At 37.5% G+C, this 22,335-nt stretch overlaps 1 protein-coding gene across 3 annotated transcripts; it reads left to right on the forward strand.

Moving 5' to 3' along the window:
* Positions 1-1,347: 1,347 nt before the first annotated feature.
* ano5a (anoctamin 5a) lies at positions 1,348-21,789 on the forward strand. 3 transcript variants are annotated; one of them, XM_077567953.1, is made up of 22 exons: positions 1,348-1,592; positions 2,956-3,017; positions 3,283-3,411; positions 3,651-3,692; positions 7,691-7,792; positions 10,245-10,316; positions 10,382-10,666; positions 11,121-11,240; positions 11,327-11,442; positions 11,532-11,666; positions 11,759-11,864; positions 11,961-12,021; positions 13,250-13,401; positions 15,125-15,205; positions 16,598-16,820; positions 16,935-17,113; positions 17,180-17,277; positions 17,369-17,499; positions 18,464-18,669; positions 18,785-18,978; positions 19,058-19,163; positions 19,677-21,789. In XM_077567953.1, the coding sequence occupies exons 1-22, from the start codon at positions 1,523-1,525 to the stop codon at positions 19,860-19,862; spliced, it is 2,856 nt and encodes a 951-aa protein (XP_077424079.1). In that variant the 5' UTR covers positions 1,348-1,522; the 3' UTR covers positions 19,863-21,789. The 3 variants fall into 3 exon arrangements, with proteins under 3 accessions (XP_077424079.1, XP_077424081.1, XP_077424080.1); XM_077567955.1 differs by lacking the exons at positions 1,348-1,592; positions 2,956-3,017 and having other exon boundaries at positions 3,372-3,411; positions 3,651-3,702; XM_077567954.1 differs by lacking the exons at positions 1,348-1,592; positions 2,956-3,017; positions 3,283-3,411; positions 3,651-3,692 and adding an exon at positions 5,163-5,311.
* Positions 21,790-22,335: the final 546 nt, after the last annotated feature.

The following is a 22,335-nucleotide window of genomic DNA, read 5'->3' on the forward strand; positions in this document are numbered from 1 at the left end:
ACTGTTGTAAACTTACCAAGCTTATTTGTAAAAAATTATTAACATGAACATCATGCAAATCAACTTGCAATTGTGATTGGTTAGCTAGAACCAATCATGAATCAGAAGTGTTGACATCATCCAAATTATGCGTTTTTATTGGTTTAGACACGCAAATATGTCATGTCCACTGCAATCCTCTATGGATATGAAGGGGTTAAGAAAATAACTAATCAACGTATAATTTGGACTTTGTAAATTTGACAAAATACAGCTACTGTACAAAAATAATTCAACTCATCTTCATTTTTACAGCGAAGATAACATATAGGTATGCGTTCTATAATTTTTGGCCTTCATGTTTCACATTCATTGCTTGCAAGCCAATGACCAACACTTGTCTTTACAGCAGTGCTTCCTGATCTTTACCGAGCCAACTATCATTTTACTTGAGCAAAATCTCATGGCACAAATATCAAAACAACAAAATTGAGTGCCTACTTGTTATACCATAAAGATTTAGGGTAAAATATCATTTGTTTTGTATACAAATATACAGAAATCTGCAATTTTGTTGATCATTTTATTTTGTTAGGGAAATTTCGTATTCACAAAGCCCAATTTGTTAAGTTTACTCAATGTTTAAAGGTAATTTAATTGATATCGGTTGTTACGTTGAGTCTCTTGATTTGTAAACAAGAAAGGTAAAAATACTTTGGACGTAGGCCTATACTCAATTCTGGTTATTGGAAGTCTGTCAATAATTTGTCTATAAAGTGCTACTATGTGTGTATTTTTTGTTTATAACGATGTAACACAAACACTGAGCTGGATTGTATGTTTGTATATATTTCTTTTGTTTGTTTTTATTTGTTGTTATATTGAAAAATAATTTGTTACTGAATTGTCAAGTTTTTGCCAATTAAAAAAGAGGTTTTTTTTAAACACAAGTGGGCGTGACAATACAATATCATAAGGTAAAAAAATGAGGTAAAGTGAGGTAAACACAACATAATATAAACGTAATCAAACAGAATCGGCTCTTTTTATTATTTATTTGTTATTTATCCAGGTGCTGGATGCGCAAGGCAGTTTGAACGCAGATGTTGAGTTAGCTAGCCGGCTAGCCGACTTTGTGCTAAATGTGTACTTCGGTTCGGTGCCATATCTAAATTACAAAGCCGACTTTGTGCTCGGCTAGCCGACTTTGTGCTAGCCGATTTTGTGCTAAATATGTACTTCGGTTCGGTGTCATATCTAAATTACAAGTAGGCACTGCACTCGGGTTCCAGTCGGGCTCATATTATTGGCTTGACACGGGGCGCCACTCCCCTCGCGGACCTCCCTCTGTGCAGATCCGGGGACGTACGGTAGCAGGCGGCGGTCACTGAGTGGAAGGTACCCCGGGGACCAGGCTGCTGCTGAGTCACCCAGGATAAGTGAGCCGGCAAGGAGGACCCCGAGGAAGAAGGTCGTTGGGCTCAGGACACACTCAGCTCGATGTGGATTAACGCGCTCCGTTTGTCCAGTCAAAGTAGTCGACATGAACCGAGTAACGGGCAGGAGTGGAGGGGATAGCTTAATAGAGATGAGCCCGTCTGACTCTTATAACGGTGAGTAGTTTAAAAATCAGCATTGCAAACGACTTGTAAGGTGTTTTAAAATAGACGGTATTGACACCCACTCAAATGATCCAAGTTGTTTTGACGCTGGGGTTCTATAAACGCTGCAAAACCAACTTCTTATTGACATAGTAATTGCTGAGCTATTTCAGGCAGTCAGTGCTGACAAAAATGACATTATGTCATTGCCAAAATTACCCTGCACAAATGCACTGTATGTTTTTTCTTTCCACAATCTACCATATTAAAAGTCTCTTAAATTTAGCTACCACATTAGTTTTGCTTCTGGAGTACAGAACATCACTTTAAAATTAACTGAAATAAATTGTTGTACATAAAAAAACAGTAATAATCAATAAAATAATAATTTGTAATAATAATAAAATAAATATCCCGCAACGTCTCTGTGTCAACTTTGCCGGCTGCCTGCTGTTCTACCAGTGACCTGTTGGCGGTCTCAAGTTGTAAAAAGTTGTGGTCAGATTCAGAAGAGGGAGCGAAGAAGAGCCCTAGCTTTTACATGAAAAAATGAACTTGCACATAAGCATTACATTTTTTTTTTTTTTTTTTTTTAAATTACATTATCAACAGTTACAGTCAACACTATCCATCTGTGTGTCTTAACCCCTGGGCGTTATTTTATTTTGAAATGGCTTGGTCAGAACCAACAAAAAGCCAAAAAATGGTCAAATAACGCCCAGGGGTTAAGTTGAGCCACCTCACAAATATGTTGAGTGAATGGAAAGAGTGACTTTTCAAGCCAGTCAGTCTGACAGCTGGCTCACTTTCGGGAAACAAGCTCACAGAGACAGGCAGTCAATAGTCAATCTAAAAAATCTCTGGTTCCTACTTAATTTAGTCTTCAGATATTATAGTGTGTTTGTGTCACTAGTGGACAAGCTTCTATAATGTAACACAAATCTGTTGTCTTTGTTTTGTATCTCTTACGAGATTGTAAACGCCATTTTGTATTCATTATCATTCATGTTTATTGTAATATGGATCCAGCCTCTCTGATGTGTCTGTAAACTTCTTGTCATGGCTTGTCATTTGTGTTGCACAATGTGGTGGGAAAAACAAATATAAAATATTGTTTGAATTTTGTAACTGGAGTCGCTGTGTGTAGCCTACATGTCATAGCCAAGTTCTGTGGCTGGTGAGAGCCTAAAGCATAAAAATAGACCACAACACTAGCTGCTCTGTACCTTTCTGCAGCTGTTCATGATCACTTTATGACTCCATTTCAATACCGCTGACATGCCTCTCACATTCTTTGTGTGCAAATGAATCAATATTTACTCCAAACTGGGTCTGACATTGATATTTTTGTGGGTCTCATGTTGCTGTCTTTCAGATGATATAAATGGCTACTACCACAACTCGGACAGCCCAGGACCTCGATATGGACAATCAGAGGTAAAAATGCTCTTCGGCAAATAGTTAATCGAGGTTTATGACATCAATTTGCCTTTCTTGCTTCTTCCCAGTACATTTTCCATTGTAAAAATCCGCTACTGTTTTTTTTTCATAGCCTGATCTGTGTATATTGTGCCTTATTGACAGGTGGTTGTCCTGTATTAAGTGGATTTTAATGGAAGTGCGTTGCCAAGGATTCGCTGTATAAAAAGCTAGAGATGACCCATGCTAATGTGTCATCTTCCCCCCCCCCCTTTTTTTAAAGTGTCATGGTGTGTGTGTGGAGACCTGTGAGTCTCTCAACACCAGCATGGCCACGCTGGCCTCGTCAGACCACAGTGACGAAGTTCAGGTGGACGCTCACACTTTAGAGCCTATCAGTTCTTTGACTGGGGTAAGACGCCAGTCCAGCATACAGATGCATGCTGCTGCGGTGGTTTGCATGAGTGTTTGGATATCTGATGCGTCAATAACTCAGCCAATAGTTGTTTGTCATATTCGATTTGAAGGAATTTTTTTAAAGCTAAATGTTTAGCTTATTTGTATACATTTTGATAATACATTGGTCTCCAGTTGTTCTGTTAGGTTAGAGTCATAGGACACTTTCTCACTGTCAACTCGGTTCCTCCACAGTTCTGGAAAAAGCGGGCGCTGTTCCTGAAGTTTCGTGCAAGGGTATGGCATGGTAAAAACATGCTTTTGATGTGATGCGATTCAATGCGTACAGTCCGTCTGCTGCCGCAATTACAGCTTGAGAAAATGAAATGTTTGTCAGAGCTGATATCAGTGTGCATGTCTGCTGGCAAGAGCTGATTGTCTGTAGCATGTTCTGAACTCCTGCTGAGTCATGGAAACATGCTGGGGTGATGCATCATGAGAGTTCATTAAAACTGCTTTGTTCTCACTTGCGATCATTTTATGCTTCACTAACTCATTCACTGCCATTGATGGCTATAGACGTCATAAATTCACTTTAACTATTTCTATTAGTTTAACATTTGTTTCCACTTTTGTTAACAAGAGTATGAAAACCTAGATTTTTTTTGTACATTTAAGAACATATATAACATTTGTGATTAATCGTGAGTTAACTAGTGAAGTCATGCGATTAATTACAATTAAACATTTTAATCACCTTATACCCCTCATTTTTAATAATCTTTAAAAAAATAATAATTGTAATTATTTGTTTCTAATTTTTAATAATCTTTTTTTTTTTTAAAGAAAAGATTATTAAAAATTAGGGGCGTCAGGCGATTACCATTTTTAATCGTAATTAATCACATGACTTCACTAGTTAACTCACGATTAATCACAAATTTTACATCTGTTCTAATACAATAAAAAAATCTAGGTTTTCATACACTTGTTAACAAAAGTGGGAAAAATGTCAATATAAATACACTGTTTCTGTTGAATTTCTATCTGAGTAGTATTTATGTTCCGAAAACATCCACCTCTGAAAAAGTCATAATTCAAAATATTAGTTTTACATTTCCCCTAATAATTAGTAACTTGCTGTGTTACACCGTGTTTTACACATACCACATACATAGTACAGCAGAAAGCGGACAAGAAAGGAAGCGAGACATCACCCAGTAGTTTGGGGTTAGTGGTGGACGGACAGAACTCGAGTCGCTCCACTTGGCAGAGGTGGATCCAAACAGAAGCCTTGATTCCACATGGCTGATCTGTAATTACAGCAAATGAGAGAGTTGTTGCCGTTGTTAAGGAAGGCCGCCGCCCTCGCATGGTCAGCATAAAGTAATTCAATCCAGGAGCTAGAGTGGGAATTCAGGCTTTATTTGGGATAAGACAGCGGTTGAAAAGGTTAAACATTTGGACTTGAAGGCTTCTCTAGCAAATTAGTATCCAGCTTTTCCACCCACAAAGGATTTGCATACATTGATTGATTGCTTTTAGACTCTTGAGTAGCCAGACCGCAGCGCTCCATCAGCCTCGGCAGACTAGATTATTCATGATTTAACTGCTTCTTATACAGTTTGCTTCCGCCCCATGTAATACCCTGTCTGTTATTGAATTAGCTTGCTAGCAGGTAGCATTTCCCACCAATGTGATGTCATCATCCTGAGTATTTATTTTTTTATTTTTTTAACCCTCCTTGCTCCTTTCCACCTCTTTGCACGGAGTTCCTCTGGTGCAGGGAGACTTGAGGGCAGCGATGCTTTCAGTGCTCGCCTGCACTCTCTGGAGGAAGGCGAGGGCGCTCGTTTGGGAGGCCGGCTTTTTTTCCCCTGATGCATCATAGCCGTAAAGGGAGGAGGGCCATGGAGGTAAAGTGTGTTCTCTCCTCCTCACAGAGTGCAGACGGACAGTGGGCTATTTTCCTTTTAAACGCGGTGTTGACGTTGCGTGTTGCCTTGGTACTAAATGTACATTGTCACTGTGGTGATGTTAAGTAGCGCATGGTTATGTTTAGCTGCCTGAACAGCTGAAGAAGCACCAGCCGCTAGCAGACATACTGTCCCGTCCCCTCTTGAAGCATTCCTTTGCAGTTTGTTTCCCTTCAGCAAAGCACCGCAGGGCTACTGCTGCTGGCTAACATATATCCCTGATATTTGGATGCATTGCAGCTTGTTTAGCCGTAGGTCCTCTCGGCATTACCGGCCTGTGTGATTTGAATTTTAAATAATGTTATGCTTAAACATAACACACACAAAAAAAACAACAGTGGTTTAGGCCTACGTATTGGATATATTTTTTTTCACAGCAGTCATTTGACATATTAAATTTGTAAACAGAAGACTGCAAAAAATATATACAAAGTATAAACTAAAACACAAAACTTGGAGGTGTAAATGTAATACAAACCCGTTAGATTATTATTTTTTAAGAATCTGGTTGAAAGTGCTATTTATTTTTGTAATTTGATGTCACCAGAGGTAGGTTGTACTGCTGCATTTACTGCATTACATTTACCTTAGTAACTTAAATAAATTGTACTTGTCAAAATAATAGAAAGGCAATATACTTTTTACTTTTACCTGGGTATGTTTCACAAGAAACTACTTTTGCTCAGTTTCATTGAGCTATAATATGCTTCCTACTTTTATCCGTCTGTTGCTTGTGTTTTGGTTTGTCAGACTCTTGTCACATAACTTATCACCAATCCAGCGTAACCACTAGCAGCTAACCCCTTAATAACATTTGACTTTGCTTTCACTAATTAAGGGGAGCTCGGCAGTCACATGACCGCACACTCATGGTAGTGGGAACTGAAGTCACTGGCGGCCATCTTGCGTTGCCGTTCGACTGATTTCTCAGCGACGTCGCACCAACAATTTTGGGAAAAGCTCTATATGCACATTTCGTTGGTAATAATTCTATTAGAATAGAACAGATTATGTACTTTCATAATGTAAGAAAAATGTCTTGAGTGCTACTGAAAGATTAGTCTGTATCATGTTTTCAGAACCATGAAAAATGAAATAAAAAGGAAAGCCCATCAGGAAAAAAAATCTGCAAAATTATTATATTTACACATAAATAATAGGAGACTGTCCAGTGAAACATAAACATCTGTAAGTCATGATTCAAAATATTAAGATCATATACTCTTCTGAGGCTCTAATTTGGGATCTTGGCGTAAAACCGCACTGTTAACCGTGTTTTCAGTGAAAAATGAGCAGGAGTCGTCAGTAACTGTGGCAACACAAGATGGCTGCCTTTTGGCTTCAGCTGTGAGGGCACTGTGAGTCCAAGTTATTTTTATACATCTGTGCCGTGACCTCAAACAGAAGTACCGTAAAGTGGCTAATTTATGTGAGGCATTCTTATCTCATACTGTATTTTTTATCTACAGTCGACCCCCGCTATTGGAAAAAGAATGCAAATAATTGAAAAAAATATATATATATATTTTGCTAAAATGGTTACTCAGCAGGCCTACTTAAGTAGTTTCATTTTCATTTATTTTGTTTTACTCAATTATTACTTGCTCTTACTTAAAGCTGCAATATGGAACTTTTTCCCCCAAAATAACTTTACAATAAGCTTTTTATTTGAACATTTATGACTGAAATGCCTTCTAATTAGCAGATTAACACCTTAGCTGTTCACAATTTGTACTCCTGCAAGCCTCTGGCCAATAGTTTTCAGACTGGATTCGGGTTAGAATTTCCCGCGCCCTGTCTGCGGATGTGACGTAATGTGCGTGGTGTGTATGTGAAGACCGTTGTGTGCAGTTTCATTTTTGGTCAGCAGGTGGCAGCAGCGATTCGAAATGGAATATTCTACATTCAGTAGCTTTAATTAATCTATAGAGGACTATTTTTTGCTTTCATGTGAGTCACATTAGTCTAAAATAACAGTACCCTTGCTTCAGTCCAACTTACTCTACCGACCTCTGCATGACACTATGGAATCAATTGAATCCTCCAAATAAGCCAAAATCATAACGGTACGGCTTGCCTGTCTAATTAATGACAAAAAAAAGAATTGAAAACACAACACAAACAGATTAACAACAAACTGACATTTCTATACGGTCATGATGGTGACCTAAGACTTGTGAATTGTATAATTTGTACCTGAGTGTGATGCTTTCTACTGACACATATTGTGCCTCTGTATGTTGTTAATTGCACTGACAGACTTGTAATGTTAATCACATGACTATTGTGCATGTTGTAACCGCTACAATCTCGTCATAGATCGAGAAACAGCAGCAGAGCAAAGACTTGGTGTTCTTCCGCGATGGAGTGCGCAGGATTGATTTTGTCCTGTCCTACACTGAGGAAGGTGATCGGAAACATGTAAGAAACACGTACACACCTGTTTGTTTTAATCCATATTTTGTTGTTTTCAAATTATTTACTTAAATCCTTAAGATTTTTTGTTAATTATTCAGTTATACACCAGAAAAAAAACACACCATCAGTGAGATGATTGTGTGACTTTAAAAGACCTATCTTTCCATACATTTCCAAATATTATTTCCTAATTTTATGAACATTCAATTTTAGAGATTGCACTCGACCGAAGTAACTTAACTCATTCACTGCCATTGACGGTTGTAGACGTCAAATATTTATAATATTTTAACTATTTCTATTAATTTAACATTTTTGTCCACTTTTGTTAATAAGAGTATAAAAATTTAGATTTTTTTTTATTGTACATTTAGAAAAGATGTAAAATTTGTGATTAATCGTGAGTTAACTCGTGAAGTCATACAATTAATTACGATAAAAATTTTAAATCGCCTCACGCTCCTAATTTTTAAATAATCTTTTCTTTTCTTTATCGCGTCAGGCGATTACATTTTTTAAAATTGTAATTAATCGTATGACTTCAATAGTTAACTCACGATTAATCATAAATTTTATATCAGTTCTTAATGTACAATAATTTTTTTCTAGGTTTTCATACTCTTGTTAACAAAAAGTGGAAAAAATGTTAAACTAATGGAAATAGTTCAAATGAATTTTTGACATCAATAGCCGCCAATGGCAGTGAATGAGTTAATAATATTCTATGTGGTCTGAAATGAATAACAGTGTACAGAGATCAGAATATATGCCTTCGGATGATAACTGCCCTTTTTCCATTTCATGGGCCGTTTTTGATTTGTCTGGTAAGAACCGGTTCTTACAGGATGTCCCCTTACTCCAGTGGGAGTCAGCAGCGACATACTCTAGATAACGCAACACTGATAAAAGAAGACACAAGTGTTCTCAGCTTATAGAAGTTATCTTCATTCTGACAAGGTCACTTTCCCTTTTTTTGTGAAATGAGTCCAAATCTTTCCGCAAACGCTGCATACTTTGTGGCTAGCGTTGTTATGACTTCAAGAGGTTGATAGTTGGGTGTTATGACTTCACATCTGCCTGTGAGGATTGTGGTTTGCTGAATTCAAAGTTTTAGGAGCTTCTATTCAAAGAGCAGATCACTGGTCTGCCGGGAACAGCAGCATTTATTGTAATTTATTGTAGAGGAGGAAACAGGAGGCCACGTCCTGTATGTTATCCGCACTTTTCAGTAAATGTCAGCTATAACAAGAGAATGATTGACATGTAATTACACCAAGTAAAATTAGTACCACCATCATGACCAACATAAGAATTAGCATAAGCCTAAGTGGTCATCAAAAATGACACAGATTTAGTCTTGAAAATATTATTGGAAGCCGATGTATCATTATGCAGTTTGAACTAACATTGTGATTCAATTAACAAATCAAAATGTGTTGTCCTAAAAAGTTAAATACAACTGAACTGTACGTAGGCAGTGATTGTTTCGTGTACCACCGCTTGTGCAGAGGTATCTCCAAACTTCTTCCTCCGAGGGCCACATACAGAAAAATCGCAGGATGCCAGTGCAGCGTTCACTTTATTTATTTATTTACGTGAATTTGTCAAGCATACCAGAAATCACTCAATCAAGTAATTGCATATTATATTATATTATATTATATTATATTATATTATATTATATTATATTTTATTATATTATACCGGTTTTTTTTTAGCTGATACCTGAACTGCTTTCGAAAAGGCAAACACTTTAGGATTTTACAAGATGTCGGGGTGGTCGAGACCCTGTAACCCATCGGGGTGGTCGAGACCCTGTAACCCACCAGAAAATATCAGCCCCTGCACTGAACAGAAGCCAAATCCCATCTCTACATTCAGAACCAAAACAGGTGCAATCTGTCATAAAATGGCAACATTGAAATTAAAGTTTCTTGAGAATCTATAATGTGATATTTTCCCAGTTTGGACCTTGACACAGAGCAGGAAGTGGCGGAAAATATTTTTGCTTGTAAAAATGATCTTTATCCACCAAAGTGTTACGAAGGGAAATGTTGTTCAATTGTAAATACTTAATCTGCATCTTTGTATATTCAGAAACGCTCTAAAGTATGTAAAAGACATTTATTAGTAACAGATGTAATTTTGAGCATATGCTGTAGACCGCATAAAAAGGGGTGGCGGGCCACAAATGGCCCCCGGGCCATTTTTTGAACACCACTGCACTAGCGCCACATTTTTGAGAAACACTGTGCAAGATATAGCGCACAAAATGATGCACTTATTCTCAAGACTCATACTTTACTTATACTCTCAAAACAACAACAACAAAAAAAATTAAATACATATGTTTTTCTGTATTTTCATTTCAGTGCTATTAGAGAAGTATAACAATGGATATTTTTCCTCTAAGAAAACTGAAGCTTACAATATTGCTTTTTTTGTCTACCAAAAGGGAAGAAAGAGGGAGTTGTACGAGGCCAACCTCGAGAAAGTCGGCTTGGAGCTGGAGACGGAAGACAAATCTGTAAGCGTCATTGATTTGATCATGTCTCGCAATGAAAGCCTGAAAAGCAAATGACCACATTTCAGGAATCGGAAGATGGAAAGACCTATTTTGTGAAGATCCACGCTCCATGGGAAGTGTTGGCCACCTACGCAGATGTGCTGAAAATCAAAGCCCCCTTCAAGGCCAGCGACATATCCAAGAAATATGGCATGCCCATGAAATGTCTAGCCACCCCTTTTCGTCTTCCGGAGCACATCATGAATCCTGAGTCGGATTACTTCACCACTACTTTCACCAAGAGCAAATCGGACTTCTTCCTCATCGACGACAAAGACACATTCTTTACCCCTGCCACTCGCAACAGGATAGTAAGTATGATTTTATGCAAGTCTTCATGTCAGAACACAAATAGACAAATAATACATCATCATTGCTCACGTCAACGTCGGTTGCAAAACTTGAGCGAAATAAACAGCCCACAACATTAACTCATTTGCTCCCCAAAACGTATAAATACGTTCTAGTTTAAATGTTACCATGCTCCCAAAGACGTATTTATATGTTTTTTTGCATTGTTGTTTTTTTTTGCGTACAGAAGGCTTTGATGTTGCAAAAAGCTCTTTCCCCCACTGCTTTAAACAGATTTGTGAATACAATAAAATAAATCCATCAAAATGCAGTAAAACAGCCGGGAGCGAAAGGGGTTGCTTCAGTGAAAATGGCTGTGAGTGAATGAGTTAAGAAGCCCTGCAAAAATAAATCTACAAAATAAAATGTCAAGGCATACAACTTGCAAAAATTTGATTTTGTGTCTTTGCCAAGGTATATTATATCCTCTCCCGATGTCCATATGCGGAGGATGAATGTGTAGAGAAAGACAAAAAGGGAATCAAGAGGTTGCTCAACAACGGCACCTACACGGCGGCATTTCCACTGCACGATGTGAGATCCCTTTTAGCTAAACGTGATATATTATTGAATATATTGAAAATCATTCTAATTTGTCCTGTGCATGTCTTCACATGCAGAGCAGGTACTGGACAAGATCTAAGGATACTAGTTGTGAAAGTGAAAGATACAATCTGTACCAATACTGGGCCAAATTCTCGTGTTTCTTCAAAGAACAGCCCCTCAACCTCATAAGGTAACAAAACAGCACACAGTGGCAATGTTTGTTCCATGAGCATATTCATACAGCTCACAGCTAAACATTTTGTTTTTTTCCCCCCTCAGGAAGTACTACGGCGAGAGGATTGGCCTCTATTTCGCTTGGCTGGGGTTCTACACTGAGATGTTGTTTTTTGCAGCCATTGTGGGAACATTTTGTTTCATGTACGGAGTGTTTTCATACAAAGACAATGAGTGGAGGTGAGTTTAATAAGGAAGAGTGCAGTATAAGAATAACACATTGTCCAAAGAATCATGCTGATTCACATGCTTTGAATTCCAATTATGCCCAGTAAAGAAATCTGCAGTGACCAAATTGGAGGCAATATCGTCATGTGTCCGCTGTGTGACAAGAAATGTAGCTACTGGAAGCTCAACATAACTTGCAACGCGTCATGGGTGAGACATCTGTTTTTCATCATCTGTGCGCCCACTCTACATTGATGACTGCATCTCAACAATCTCTTAACATTCTCAACATGTCTTTTCTTTCAGCAATCGAACCTGTTTGACAATGTGGGAACTTTGTTTTTTGCCGTTTTCATGGGGATTTGGGGTGAGTAAATTCTTGAGCTGCAGCACCTCCTAGTGGGCCACATGAGAAACTGGAACGCTTGCCAAACATGATAACCTCAACTTTGTGTCGATTTTTTTTTTTAATGGATTTTGAAAAAGCAGAATGTCTTGTTAGCTAGCTAGATGTATAGATTATGGTATTTATTGTTATTGTTGAAAAATACAAATTTAAAAAGAAATTGCCGTATAAAATTCAATTTTTACACATTACACAATTATAACCTAAAATTTGTGCACCAACCACCAACTCATACTGGCCGCATCCCTTAGAGATGGACTGATATGTTTTTTTTTTTCCAGGGCCGATACAGATATCGATTATTGGTAGTCAAAGAGGCCGACAACCGATATTTGCTTCCACTAAAAAGGGAAAATACTGGCATCAAAATATAAATAAATAAATAAAATGTTCAAATTTGTTGAAATTGTCATTAAGCATTATTGAAAACTTTTCAGATTTGCAAAATGTTTACTGTAAAAAAAATCTTTGACAGTAGACATCTTTGTAACAAAAAGTTGGTGAAGCGCCCCAGGTCATCAGCATGTCTTAAAAAGTTAAATGGAAACTTAAAACATGTAAATGCCTCCCTATTGTTTTCTACAGTAATTTTTTCCCCCCAAAATTTCAAAATATCTGAAATGTTAAATTTTCACTCATCTCAGTTTTATTTTGAAACAAAAACAAAAGGTGTAGACTAAGAGCATTCCTTGCTAGCTTTTATAAAGTCAACTGAAAATGAAAATGTAAATAAAATAAAATTAAATAAATTGCTTTATTATCGTGTGTCCGATTAAAAAAAAAAAGAAAGAAAAAAAAGCAGATGCCAAAAACTCGTCAAAATGCTGAATATCAGCGGTCTATTCCTGGTTTCCTTGTCAACAGTCTCAAATATAGAGTGGAAAGTATTATTGATAGTGATGTATAACGATAAAGTGATGACTTACAATATGCACAATATGTACCAAATCTTCTTGGCCCACACTTCCCTCCACGTGTAGGAAATAAGAATGCTGCTAACATTAGGACCGCTGTTGCAATTTTTTTACTATTTTTTTATTTATTTGCAATGTTGCTAGAAGAGTCGGAAATTTTGCTAAATACAGCAAAAACGTCACTAAGTTAGCAAAACTTCAGACATATGTTGTAGCTTCTGCTTGCTACCTCGCTATTAGCATCCACGCGTGACCACATGTGATTTATTGTACAGTGACATTGTTCCTGGAACTCTGGAAGAGGCGTCAGGCCCGGCTCGCGTACGAGTGGGATCTGGTGGACTTTGAGGAGGAGCAGCAGCGACTTCAGATCCGGCCGGAGTACGAGAACAAGTGCACCAGCCGCAAGCTGAATCCCGTCACTCAGGTGTTTACGTGCTCATGACGTACGATACTGTTGTCGTTTAGATATGTGTTTTGAGTAGACTGCAAATGTGTATACAGTGGTGTTTTGAGTGAGTTTTTAAAAAAAAAATTTTTTTAATGTGTGCTGATTCGATGAAGTGTAAACTTTTGATTTGGGTGCTTTATAATGGCAGTCAACTAACTTGACGGGATATAGCGAACAATTCTACAAAAACAGGCATCAAGTTTACTGTCAACATAAAACTAATTTAACATAGCATAATTAAACTAAATAAACATAACACTAGGACAGGGGTTTGCAACACGTGGCTCTTTAGTCCCTCTCCTGCAGATCTCTCAAAACAAAAAAGGACGAAAATAATATATTTTTTTACATTTTTATTTTTATTTTTTAGATAAAATATTCTTCAATGAATTAATGATGAAATAAAAATGAATAATTAAATACTAAAAAAATCAAGTCAAATTTGTTTAAATTGCCGGAAAAATGGAGACGGAGAGTAGATGGAAAGGTTTTTAAAATTACCTAAGAAAAAATGTGACCATACAGGAAGCAGAAAATTACAATAAATGGCCATGAAAAAAGGCAGAAAAAATTTCAAAATGTCAAAAAAAAAAGGCAGGAAATTACCATAATACAGTATGTCCATAAAATTGCCAAAAATGTCAGAAATTTAACAGAAAGGAAGTGAAGTCTAAAAATGTATGGAAATTTATTTATGGAAAATTACAACAACAAAAAATTAATAAATCCCAAAACAGAAGACAAAAGGTAGAATATGAATCTCAAACTATTGGATGCTGCATACTTTTCTGTTATGGTGCAGCTCTAATGAGCTCTTGGGCTCTCAGCACATTAGACACACTGTTTTGTTCATCACAATGTTCAAATGTTCTCCAGACAGATTTTTGGTTATTCATTTTGGCCTAACATGGCTCTTTTGACAGGAAAGGTTGCTCACCCCTTCACTAGGATAATTACACATTGTGTATTTAACTCATTCACTGCCATTGACGGCTATAGACGTTAAAAATTTATTTAGACTATTTCTATTAGTTTTTACTTTTGTTAACAAGAGTATGAAAACCGAGGGGGAAAAATATTGTATATTTAGATATAAAATTTGTGATTATTCGTGAGTTAATTAGTGAAGTCATGCAATTAATTACAATTCAAAAAAATTATCGCCTAACGGCCCTAATTTTTAGTAATCTTTTCTTTTCTTTTTTGTCAGGTGATTAAAATTTTTAACTGTAATTAATCACATGACTTCAATAGTTAAGTCATGATTAATTACAAATTTTATATCTGTTCAAAATGTACAATGCATTTATTTTCTAGGTTTTTATATTCTTGTTAACAAAAGTGGGAAAAATTTTAAACTAATACTTCAAATTAATTTTTGACATCTATAGCCGTCAATGGCAGTGAATGAGTTAAACAGCCACATAGCTTAACTTTAGTTAGCTAGCTTAATGCTTACGCTAACACATAAAGGAAAATGTGTCCATAACTCTTTAAGCGACTGATATTTGAACCCATTTACACATTCAACATAATTACTCACAGTCATTATCTTTATGACGCAATTATGGCACGATTAAAACTTATATCTCAAGGCATCACTGTTGTAAGAAGTAAAACGAAGTTAGACTCGACGTCGGTGAAAAGAAAGTGTGTGGTTAAAATCTGCCTTGACCACATGGTGCCTGCCCACCTGTAGGAATCAGAGTTGGTTCTTGAGAGGACTGCGACTGATCTAGTGGGGAAATTATTTCTCTGCTGGGTCACCGTGTTATTCTGGGTAAGGGTGGTGCTGAAAATGGATTGCCACTTTAATTGTGGGAGAGCTTTTTCTTGGTAGTGTACTTATCTGAAAAAGACTCAAAGCCACAAGTTTCCTTCTGTGCTCCCATTATCGTATGTGTGATAATTGGGCCTACATCAAAGTAATCGGTCTGATTTGGTTTCCCTCAAATTTTTACGTGAATGATAATTAAAAGGAACCTTGTGGAGTTACTTTTAAGGCTATAACAAAGTGTGACTGACTGTTTTTTGTGTGTGTACACGTTTTGCTTGCTCATGGAATAGGAAGTGGAGCCTTACTTACCCATAACAACAGGCAGGTGTGCACGCATGTGTCTGTCTGGAGCCACTGTCCTTTTGTGGGTGAGCATTTTATTTACCATCTTTCAAGTTTCGGTTCTCGTTTCCTTGGTATTCTGTACAAGCGTCATAGTAATATTATGCTGCAGGGGGGTGAATCTCGCAGATTTCATATACATTTTTGTTAAACCCCTATGATCCTGCAATGGTGACCGGAACTGACTGGAATGTGTATTACAGTTTGCTAACAGTTTTTTTTTCCACTTTAAAATAAATAAATTAAGAGTATCAGGCGATTAATTTTTTTTAATCGTAATTATTCACATGATTTCAATAGGTAACAAATTTTATATCTTACATATATATATTAGTTTTCATAGTCCTGTTGACATAATAGTGATTTTTTTTGTAACTAATAGAAATATGGCTGCATCTTTTAGTCATTGATACAATAATTTCATAATAATTCATCAAATTTAGTTAAAATTAAGATGTACTGTACTGTAAAAAGTGTGATATTGATTTGTGCCGAGGTCATTATTCTGCCACTAGATGGCATAATTGCATTTGTAAGACGTTGGTGACAGCTCAGTGCATTTTTCTTTTCTTTTCATATTAAGAGCAATCTAATCTTTAACATGAAGAAATTTGTGAAATTTTTGCACATTTTTAAAATTGTAAAATATAACTTGACCCTAGTCTCCACAAATATATGCATTATTATGAAATTTATTACTGCTAAATTTTGACATGGACGTGTCTGCTGTGTCGCGACTGGAATTCCCCCAATACAGGCTTTCCAAATAAGCGGCGGTCATTAATCGTGCGTTTAAAAAAAAAAGAGTGGCGTTAAAGGAACTTTTAAATAAACTCAAAATTAACTCACATCATTTTGACACCCCTAAAATAAATAAAAAAGTTTGCCAAATGTGCACGTGAGGTGGGCTCACATATTGTCTTGATTTATTCCAGCTCCCAGCTTGCTTTGCCTGTTTGCACTTGTAACAATACTGTTAGTGAAAATTTGCAGCTCCTTTTATCCTGTCACAGCATTCATCTTTTCACATTCACTGTCATCTGTATCCCAAAGCTTTCTCTGACCGTTGCCTGCATCATTGGAGTGATTGCGTACCGCCTGGCTGTATACGCTGCCTTCGCCAGCTTCATGAAGGAAAACACCCACCTGAACAAAATGGGCTCCTCAATCACCCCGCAGCTGGCCACGGCTGTAACCGGCTCCTGCATCAACTTCGTCATCATCATGATCTTGAACCTCATGTATGAACGAGTGGCTATTTGGATAACTGACCTCGGTAAGGGCATGGACAAGATGGCGTACTTCAAACGTGTCAAAGTTTTTTTTTTAATGTGTATGAAGTGTGTAAAGAATGTGTTTTTTTGGGGGCGGGGGCTTATCGTTGCCACAGAAATTCCAAAAACCCATGTGGAATATGAGAACAAGCTGACAATCAAGATGTTCCTATTCCAGTTTGTCAACTACTACTCCTCCTGCTTCTATGTGGCTTTCTTTAAGGGGAAGTTTGTTGGCTATCCTGGAGGTTATTCTTACATGTTTGGCCAAAGGACCAAACTCAGGAATGAAGAGGTAGATTCAATTTCAGCTTCATTCTATTCTGTTCCTACCATTCAATTTCCCAATGTTTGCATTTAGTGCGACCCCGGTGGCTGTTTGATCGAGTTGACCACCCAGCTGGTAATAGTGATGACTGGTAAGCAGGTGTGGGGCAACATCCAGGAGTCTCTGGTCCCGTGAGTACGCCAAAATATCACCCAAAAATACTTAGTAAACGCTTTACATCTGTTTTGCCTGTACATGTTCACCTACTTGTTATTCTGTCAGGTGGTTAATGAACTGGTGGCGCAGCAGAAAATCCCGGAGACACCCGGAGAGTCTGTACACGCGCTGGGAGCAAGACTACAACTTGCTGATGGTTGGGCAGCTGGAACTCTTCTATGAGTACCTGGAAATGGGTAAAATGACCAAGTTCAATACATTCAGTCAGTAAATGGGATATCAGTTGGGTTAAAATTAACTAATTAACTCATTCACTGCCATTGACGGCTATAGACTTTAGAAATTCATTTAACTATTTCTATTAGTTTAACATTTTCCCCACTTTTGTTAACACGTTTATGAAAACCTAGATTTTTTTTTTGTATTAGAAGAGATATAAAATTTGTGATTAATCGTGAGGTAAGTAGTGAAGTCATGCAATTAATTACGCTAAAAAAATGTAATCGTCTAACGCCCCTAATTTTTAATAATCTCTTCTTTTAAAAACAATTATTAAAAATAAAAAATAAAAATTACATTATTTTATTTTTATTTATTTTTTAAAGAAAGGGTTTTTAAAAATTAGGGGCGTCAGGCAATTATTTTTTAAATCCTAATTAATTGCATGACTTCACTAGTTAACTTTCACTTAACTCATGATTAATCACAAATTTGATATCTGCTCTAAATGTACAAAAACAAATTCTAGGTTTTCATACTCTTGTTAACAAAAGTGGGAAAAAAAATTAAACTGATAGAAATAGTTAAAATATATTTATATATAGCCGTCAATGGCAGTGAATGAGTTAATTGACCCATCAAGTGGATCAGTCCATTTTTGATCCATAATTGGGTTACTTTTGACCCAATTGTTTTTAGAATGGACATTCTGTTCTTTTTTAGCTTTTTACTGGGAGTATGTCACAGAAAAAAGGTTGAGAGAAGGCTTGTCATGATGTCGCCATCATAGATCAATGGACAAAGAGACGCTATTTTTAGTAAATGGAATAATATTTTTTGGACCAATAAGTCATTTGATAATTGGATTGGTGTGCCTCATTCATGTTTAAAGAGATCAACAAATCCAGCTAGACCGAGAGAATGTCATCCTGCAGATGGTGCTGTTTCTTCCCTAAATGTTCATCTTTCTTTGTGCTCCAGTGATCCAGTTTGGCTTCATCACTCTGTTTGTGGCCTCCTTCCCCTTGGCTCCCCTGTTGGCTCTCTTCAACAACATCATCGAGGTTAGAGTGGACGCCTGGAAACTCACCACTCAGTTCAGACGTCCTGTGGCGGCCAAAGCTCACAGTATCGGAGCCTGGGAGGAAATCCTCAGCGGGATCGCCATTCTCTCTGTTGTTACCAATGTAAGACGAGGACTCGATCACTCACAGATGTGCTTATTCTCGTCAACATCGCCACAGTTTGTTGACGTTGAAAGTTGATATTGCCTATGTTACTTCTTTTTTGTTTTTTTTGCAGGCGTTCATTGTGGCCTTCACCTCTGAAATGATCCCCCGACTCGTGTATATGTACGCCTACCAGCCAGATCGTTCGATGAAAGGCTACATCAACAACAGCTTGTCTGTGTTCAATATCTCAGCGATGCCACTGGACAACAGGCCAGAAGAAGAGGAGAATCCCCCCTGGCTCAACGCCTCCATCACAACCTGCAGGTGTGTGATGTTGTTGCTGATGATATAGTGTTATATTAATCGTTGACTGAATGCTAATGCTAACGCACCAATCATGCAGGTACCATGACTATCGCTACCCTCCTGGCCATGAAAATCAGTACACTCATACAATGCAGTATTGGCATATTTTTGCTGCCAAGCTGGTCTTCGTTATCGTCATGGAGGTAAGATTACTTAGGCAACACCTGCTGACCATATTAGCTGGCAAGGGATAGACGCTTTCCGCTATGGATAGCCGGGAGAAGAACTTAGAACGTAGTCATTAGTCGTAGGCTTGCGAAGTGTGGTCTCTCTGAGGCAACGAAGTGCGCATGCTTCAAAATGCACTTTGAACTTAGGTCCTTGCATTCTATCACTTCACCACTAAACGGCACTAAATTATACACACTGTCCCTTAAAAAAAGTGGATTTTTAATTATTGCTATTAAATATTGTACTACATAATTCTCAGTCTTGGCGGGTTTTTAAACAAACAAAAAAAGAAAAATATAATAATAATAATAATAATGTAAAATAATATTTAGAAAAAAAATAACTATACTAACAAACCCTAATTCAACATTAGAATAAATCCCATCGCTGATCCTTCATTTTCATTTAACATAGTGTGTCTACATGGCCAAGCACATTTGATTTGTGCTCTCGTCTCTTCATGACCGTGCCTCCCTCCCCTGCAGCATGTCGTCTTTCTGGTCAAGTTCTTTCTGGCCTGGTTGATTCCCGATGTTCCGGCCGACGTCAGGGATCGCATCAAGAGAGAGCGCTACCTGGTCCAGGAGTACCTGCACAACTACGAAGTGGAAAAGCTGACGAACGAACTCAGCGCAAACCAGGACGCTTGTACCTGCGAAGAGCATCTCTAGCACGGAAAAGCTGCTGCTCAGTCAGCAAGATGTGATGGCGATGATGCAGACGCGCCTGCTTGTAAATGTTGATCCTGGAGTTGACTGTATTTAATGCGTCATTATGTAATGACACACGCACTTGTACACACATAGCCTTTATGAAGGAGCTGGAGGTGTCCGCCGTCCTCAGCTGTCCCGCTTCAAGCATGCTGAAAACCTAGAAGACTTGAATATAACTGCCTCGTATTTATGGCCTTTGATTCTTTGCTGTAATTGGAATGCCGAAAATGATCACATTTTGCTGTAAGGAAACGGAAGACAAGCCACGCCTTCCAGAACTATTTATTGTAATAGCCACTTATAAGTCGCTTAAGAGCAGATGCCTTAATATATATACGTATATCACATTTTGTCCTTACTTTGACAATCAGCGTTCCCCGTCATATGTGCAGTTTATATGTGTTACATGCCAAAGATTAATGCATTACTTAATTCACTTTACAAGTTTCTGCAGTTCCTGAGCATTATTATCAATATAAACAGGATGTCCCTATACATTTCCATACTTATAACCCTATTAAAAACGTTTTTATTTACAGTATAAAATATGCTGGTAATGACTACCATTGTTTAAAAACACACACATTGCATTGTGTCCTCCACTGCTGACATGTATATATTAGCACAGCTGGAGATATGTACTTTGAAAATACAACCTTCATTTCTGTGACCACACTCTGTTATATTTGACATTTTGCTACATTTTTGCTTCGATTCAATAGACATTGTGCTGCTCCTTCTGGTGCGTTCTCCTTGGCCACCAGGGGGCATCATATGGCAGACAAACAGTACAGATAGTTAGTACGTGCCGATAGTCACAAGTTCTCTGTAAGCTGCAAAATATTAGCCGTTCTGTGCAGAGGATAAATAATATATGCCTGTGAGGATGGTTCTGGATATAACAATCGTTATTAGCAGTTTGAGCTGTTTATTAGCATTAGGCTAAATTAACTTTAAAAAGGCAAAGCTGTGTGGCTATTTTAAAAACACAAATGTTTAAGTCTCCCCCCAGACATGTTTCAGCCCTCTTTATGATTGCATTTTGTTCAAATGCATTTCTTAAGGGTATCTGAAATACGGGAAAAAAAAAAACTACACTAAATGTATGGAAACTTATGGGACACTTTTTAGGGAACAGTGCTTGTATTTAAAACGAAGGTACCTTTAAAAAACAGCATTTCCTTTTAGCATGAGATCCTCCGCATTCTTGAAAGATAACATGAAATAAAAAATCTGCTGCTGTTACCACTGTGATTAAGAAAGCAATTTGCCATTGACGAGTCATTCAGGCTTAACAGCTGCTGCGAGTTGAGGAGTGAAAGCCTTGACTGAGTGAAGACCCCTGTTTAATGGGCCCGTGTTTACCAACATGCTGGAGCTGATGAAAATCGTCCACCCATTTTCCACTTTGCTCCAGTACACAAAGCACCATCACCCTCAGACATTTTTATTTTTATTTTTGATGGCACAATGCACTTGATGAAAAATGACATAAGCCAAAAGCATGCCAGTATTGTGGTTGTCATGACGACGATGCATCCAGCCGAGTGTTTTGTAGCAGTAAAGTGTGACAATCTGATGGAAGTTGTTAATTTTGCAGGATATTTAATTTTTAGTCTTTAATTGAAGTATTTAAATTGTATGTAAAATATTTAATTCAGTCATTTAATCAGCTAATCTTATTAGAACTTTATACTTTTTTCAATTATTTTTCTGTGAATAGCAAACATGTTCTGATGCCTGCTGTCTTTTGTCAATTGTTATTCTTTTATCAAGTGAAGCTGTTTACTGTTCTTGTGCTATCCAATCATTTGGTTCTGTTTTTTAAATTTTTTTTTAACATGTCTTGTATTCAAAATTGCAGAATAAAGTCCAGTTAAACCCATGTTTGCATGATTTCTGAATGTTCTAACTGGCCACAATGCTGCTTTGCTGATGACATTGGCAAGCATGAAAAATTCGCACAACAGATGGGCCGAGCTGATGCCACTTCCTAGTCAGTGTTTGTTCGCACTAGTGGGTGTGGTTAACACTCAAACACATTGGCACACTCTTCTCACCTTGCAGACAAAAACGGGGGCAACATGCACGTACAGTACGTGTACGTGTATTCTACTCACCCTGCCCATGCTGGCAATTACAGTAATTCTGTTCTCGCAGAATTACACACAGTTTCCTTTTTGAAAGAAGAGGCGTTTCGTGAATTTTTAGCTGGTAAAGATGTTTGTGCTTTTTTTGTTTTATTTTTAACCTACAACGGCGACATTTTCATCCGTTGTCGTGATTGGTCAAAACAAAAGTTGCTGCATTGCCCAATCAGCTCGAAATATTGGACTGAATATCCCACCTTTCCCGAACCGATCACATTGGAGCAGTCCCAGAATGATATTATGGAGAAACATTGTTTGTTCATGCATTCTATTAGTTCACC

Source organism: Vanacampus margaritifer, chromosome 6 (genome assembly GCF_051991255.1).
Source record: "Vanacampus margaritifer isolate UIUO_Vmar chromosome 6, RoL_Vmar_1.0, whole genome shotgun sequence".
Lineage (NCBI taxonomy): Eukaryota > Metazoa > Chordata > Actinopteri > Syngnathiformes > Syngnathidae > Vanacampus > Vanacampus margaritifer.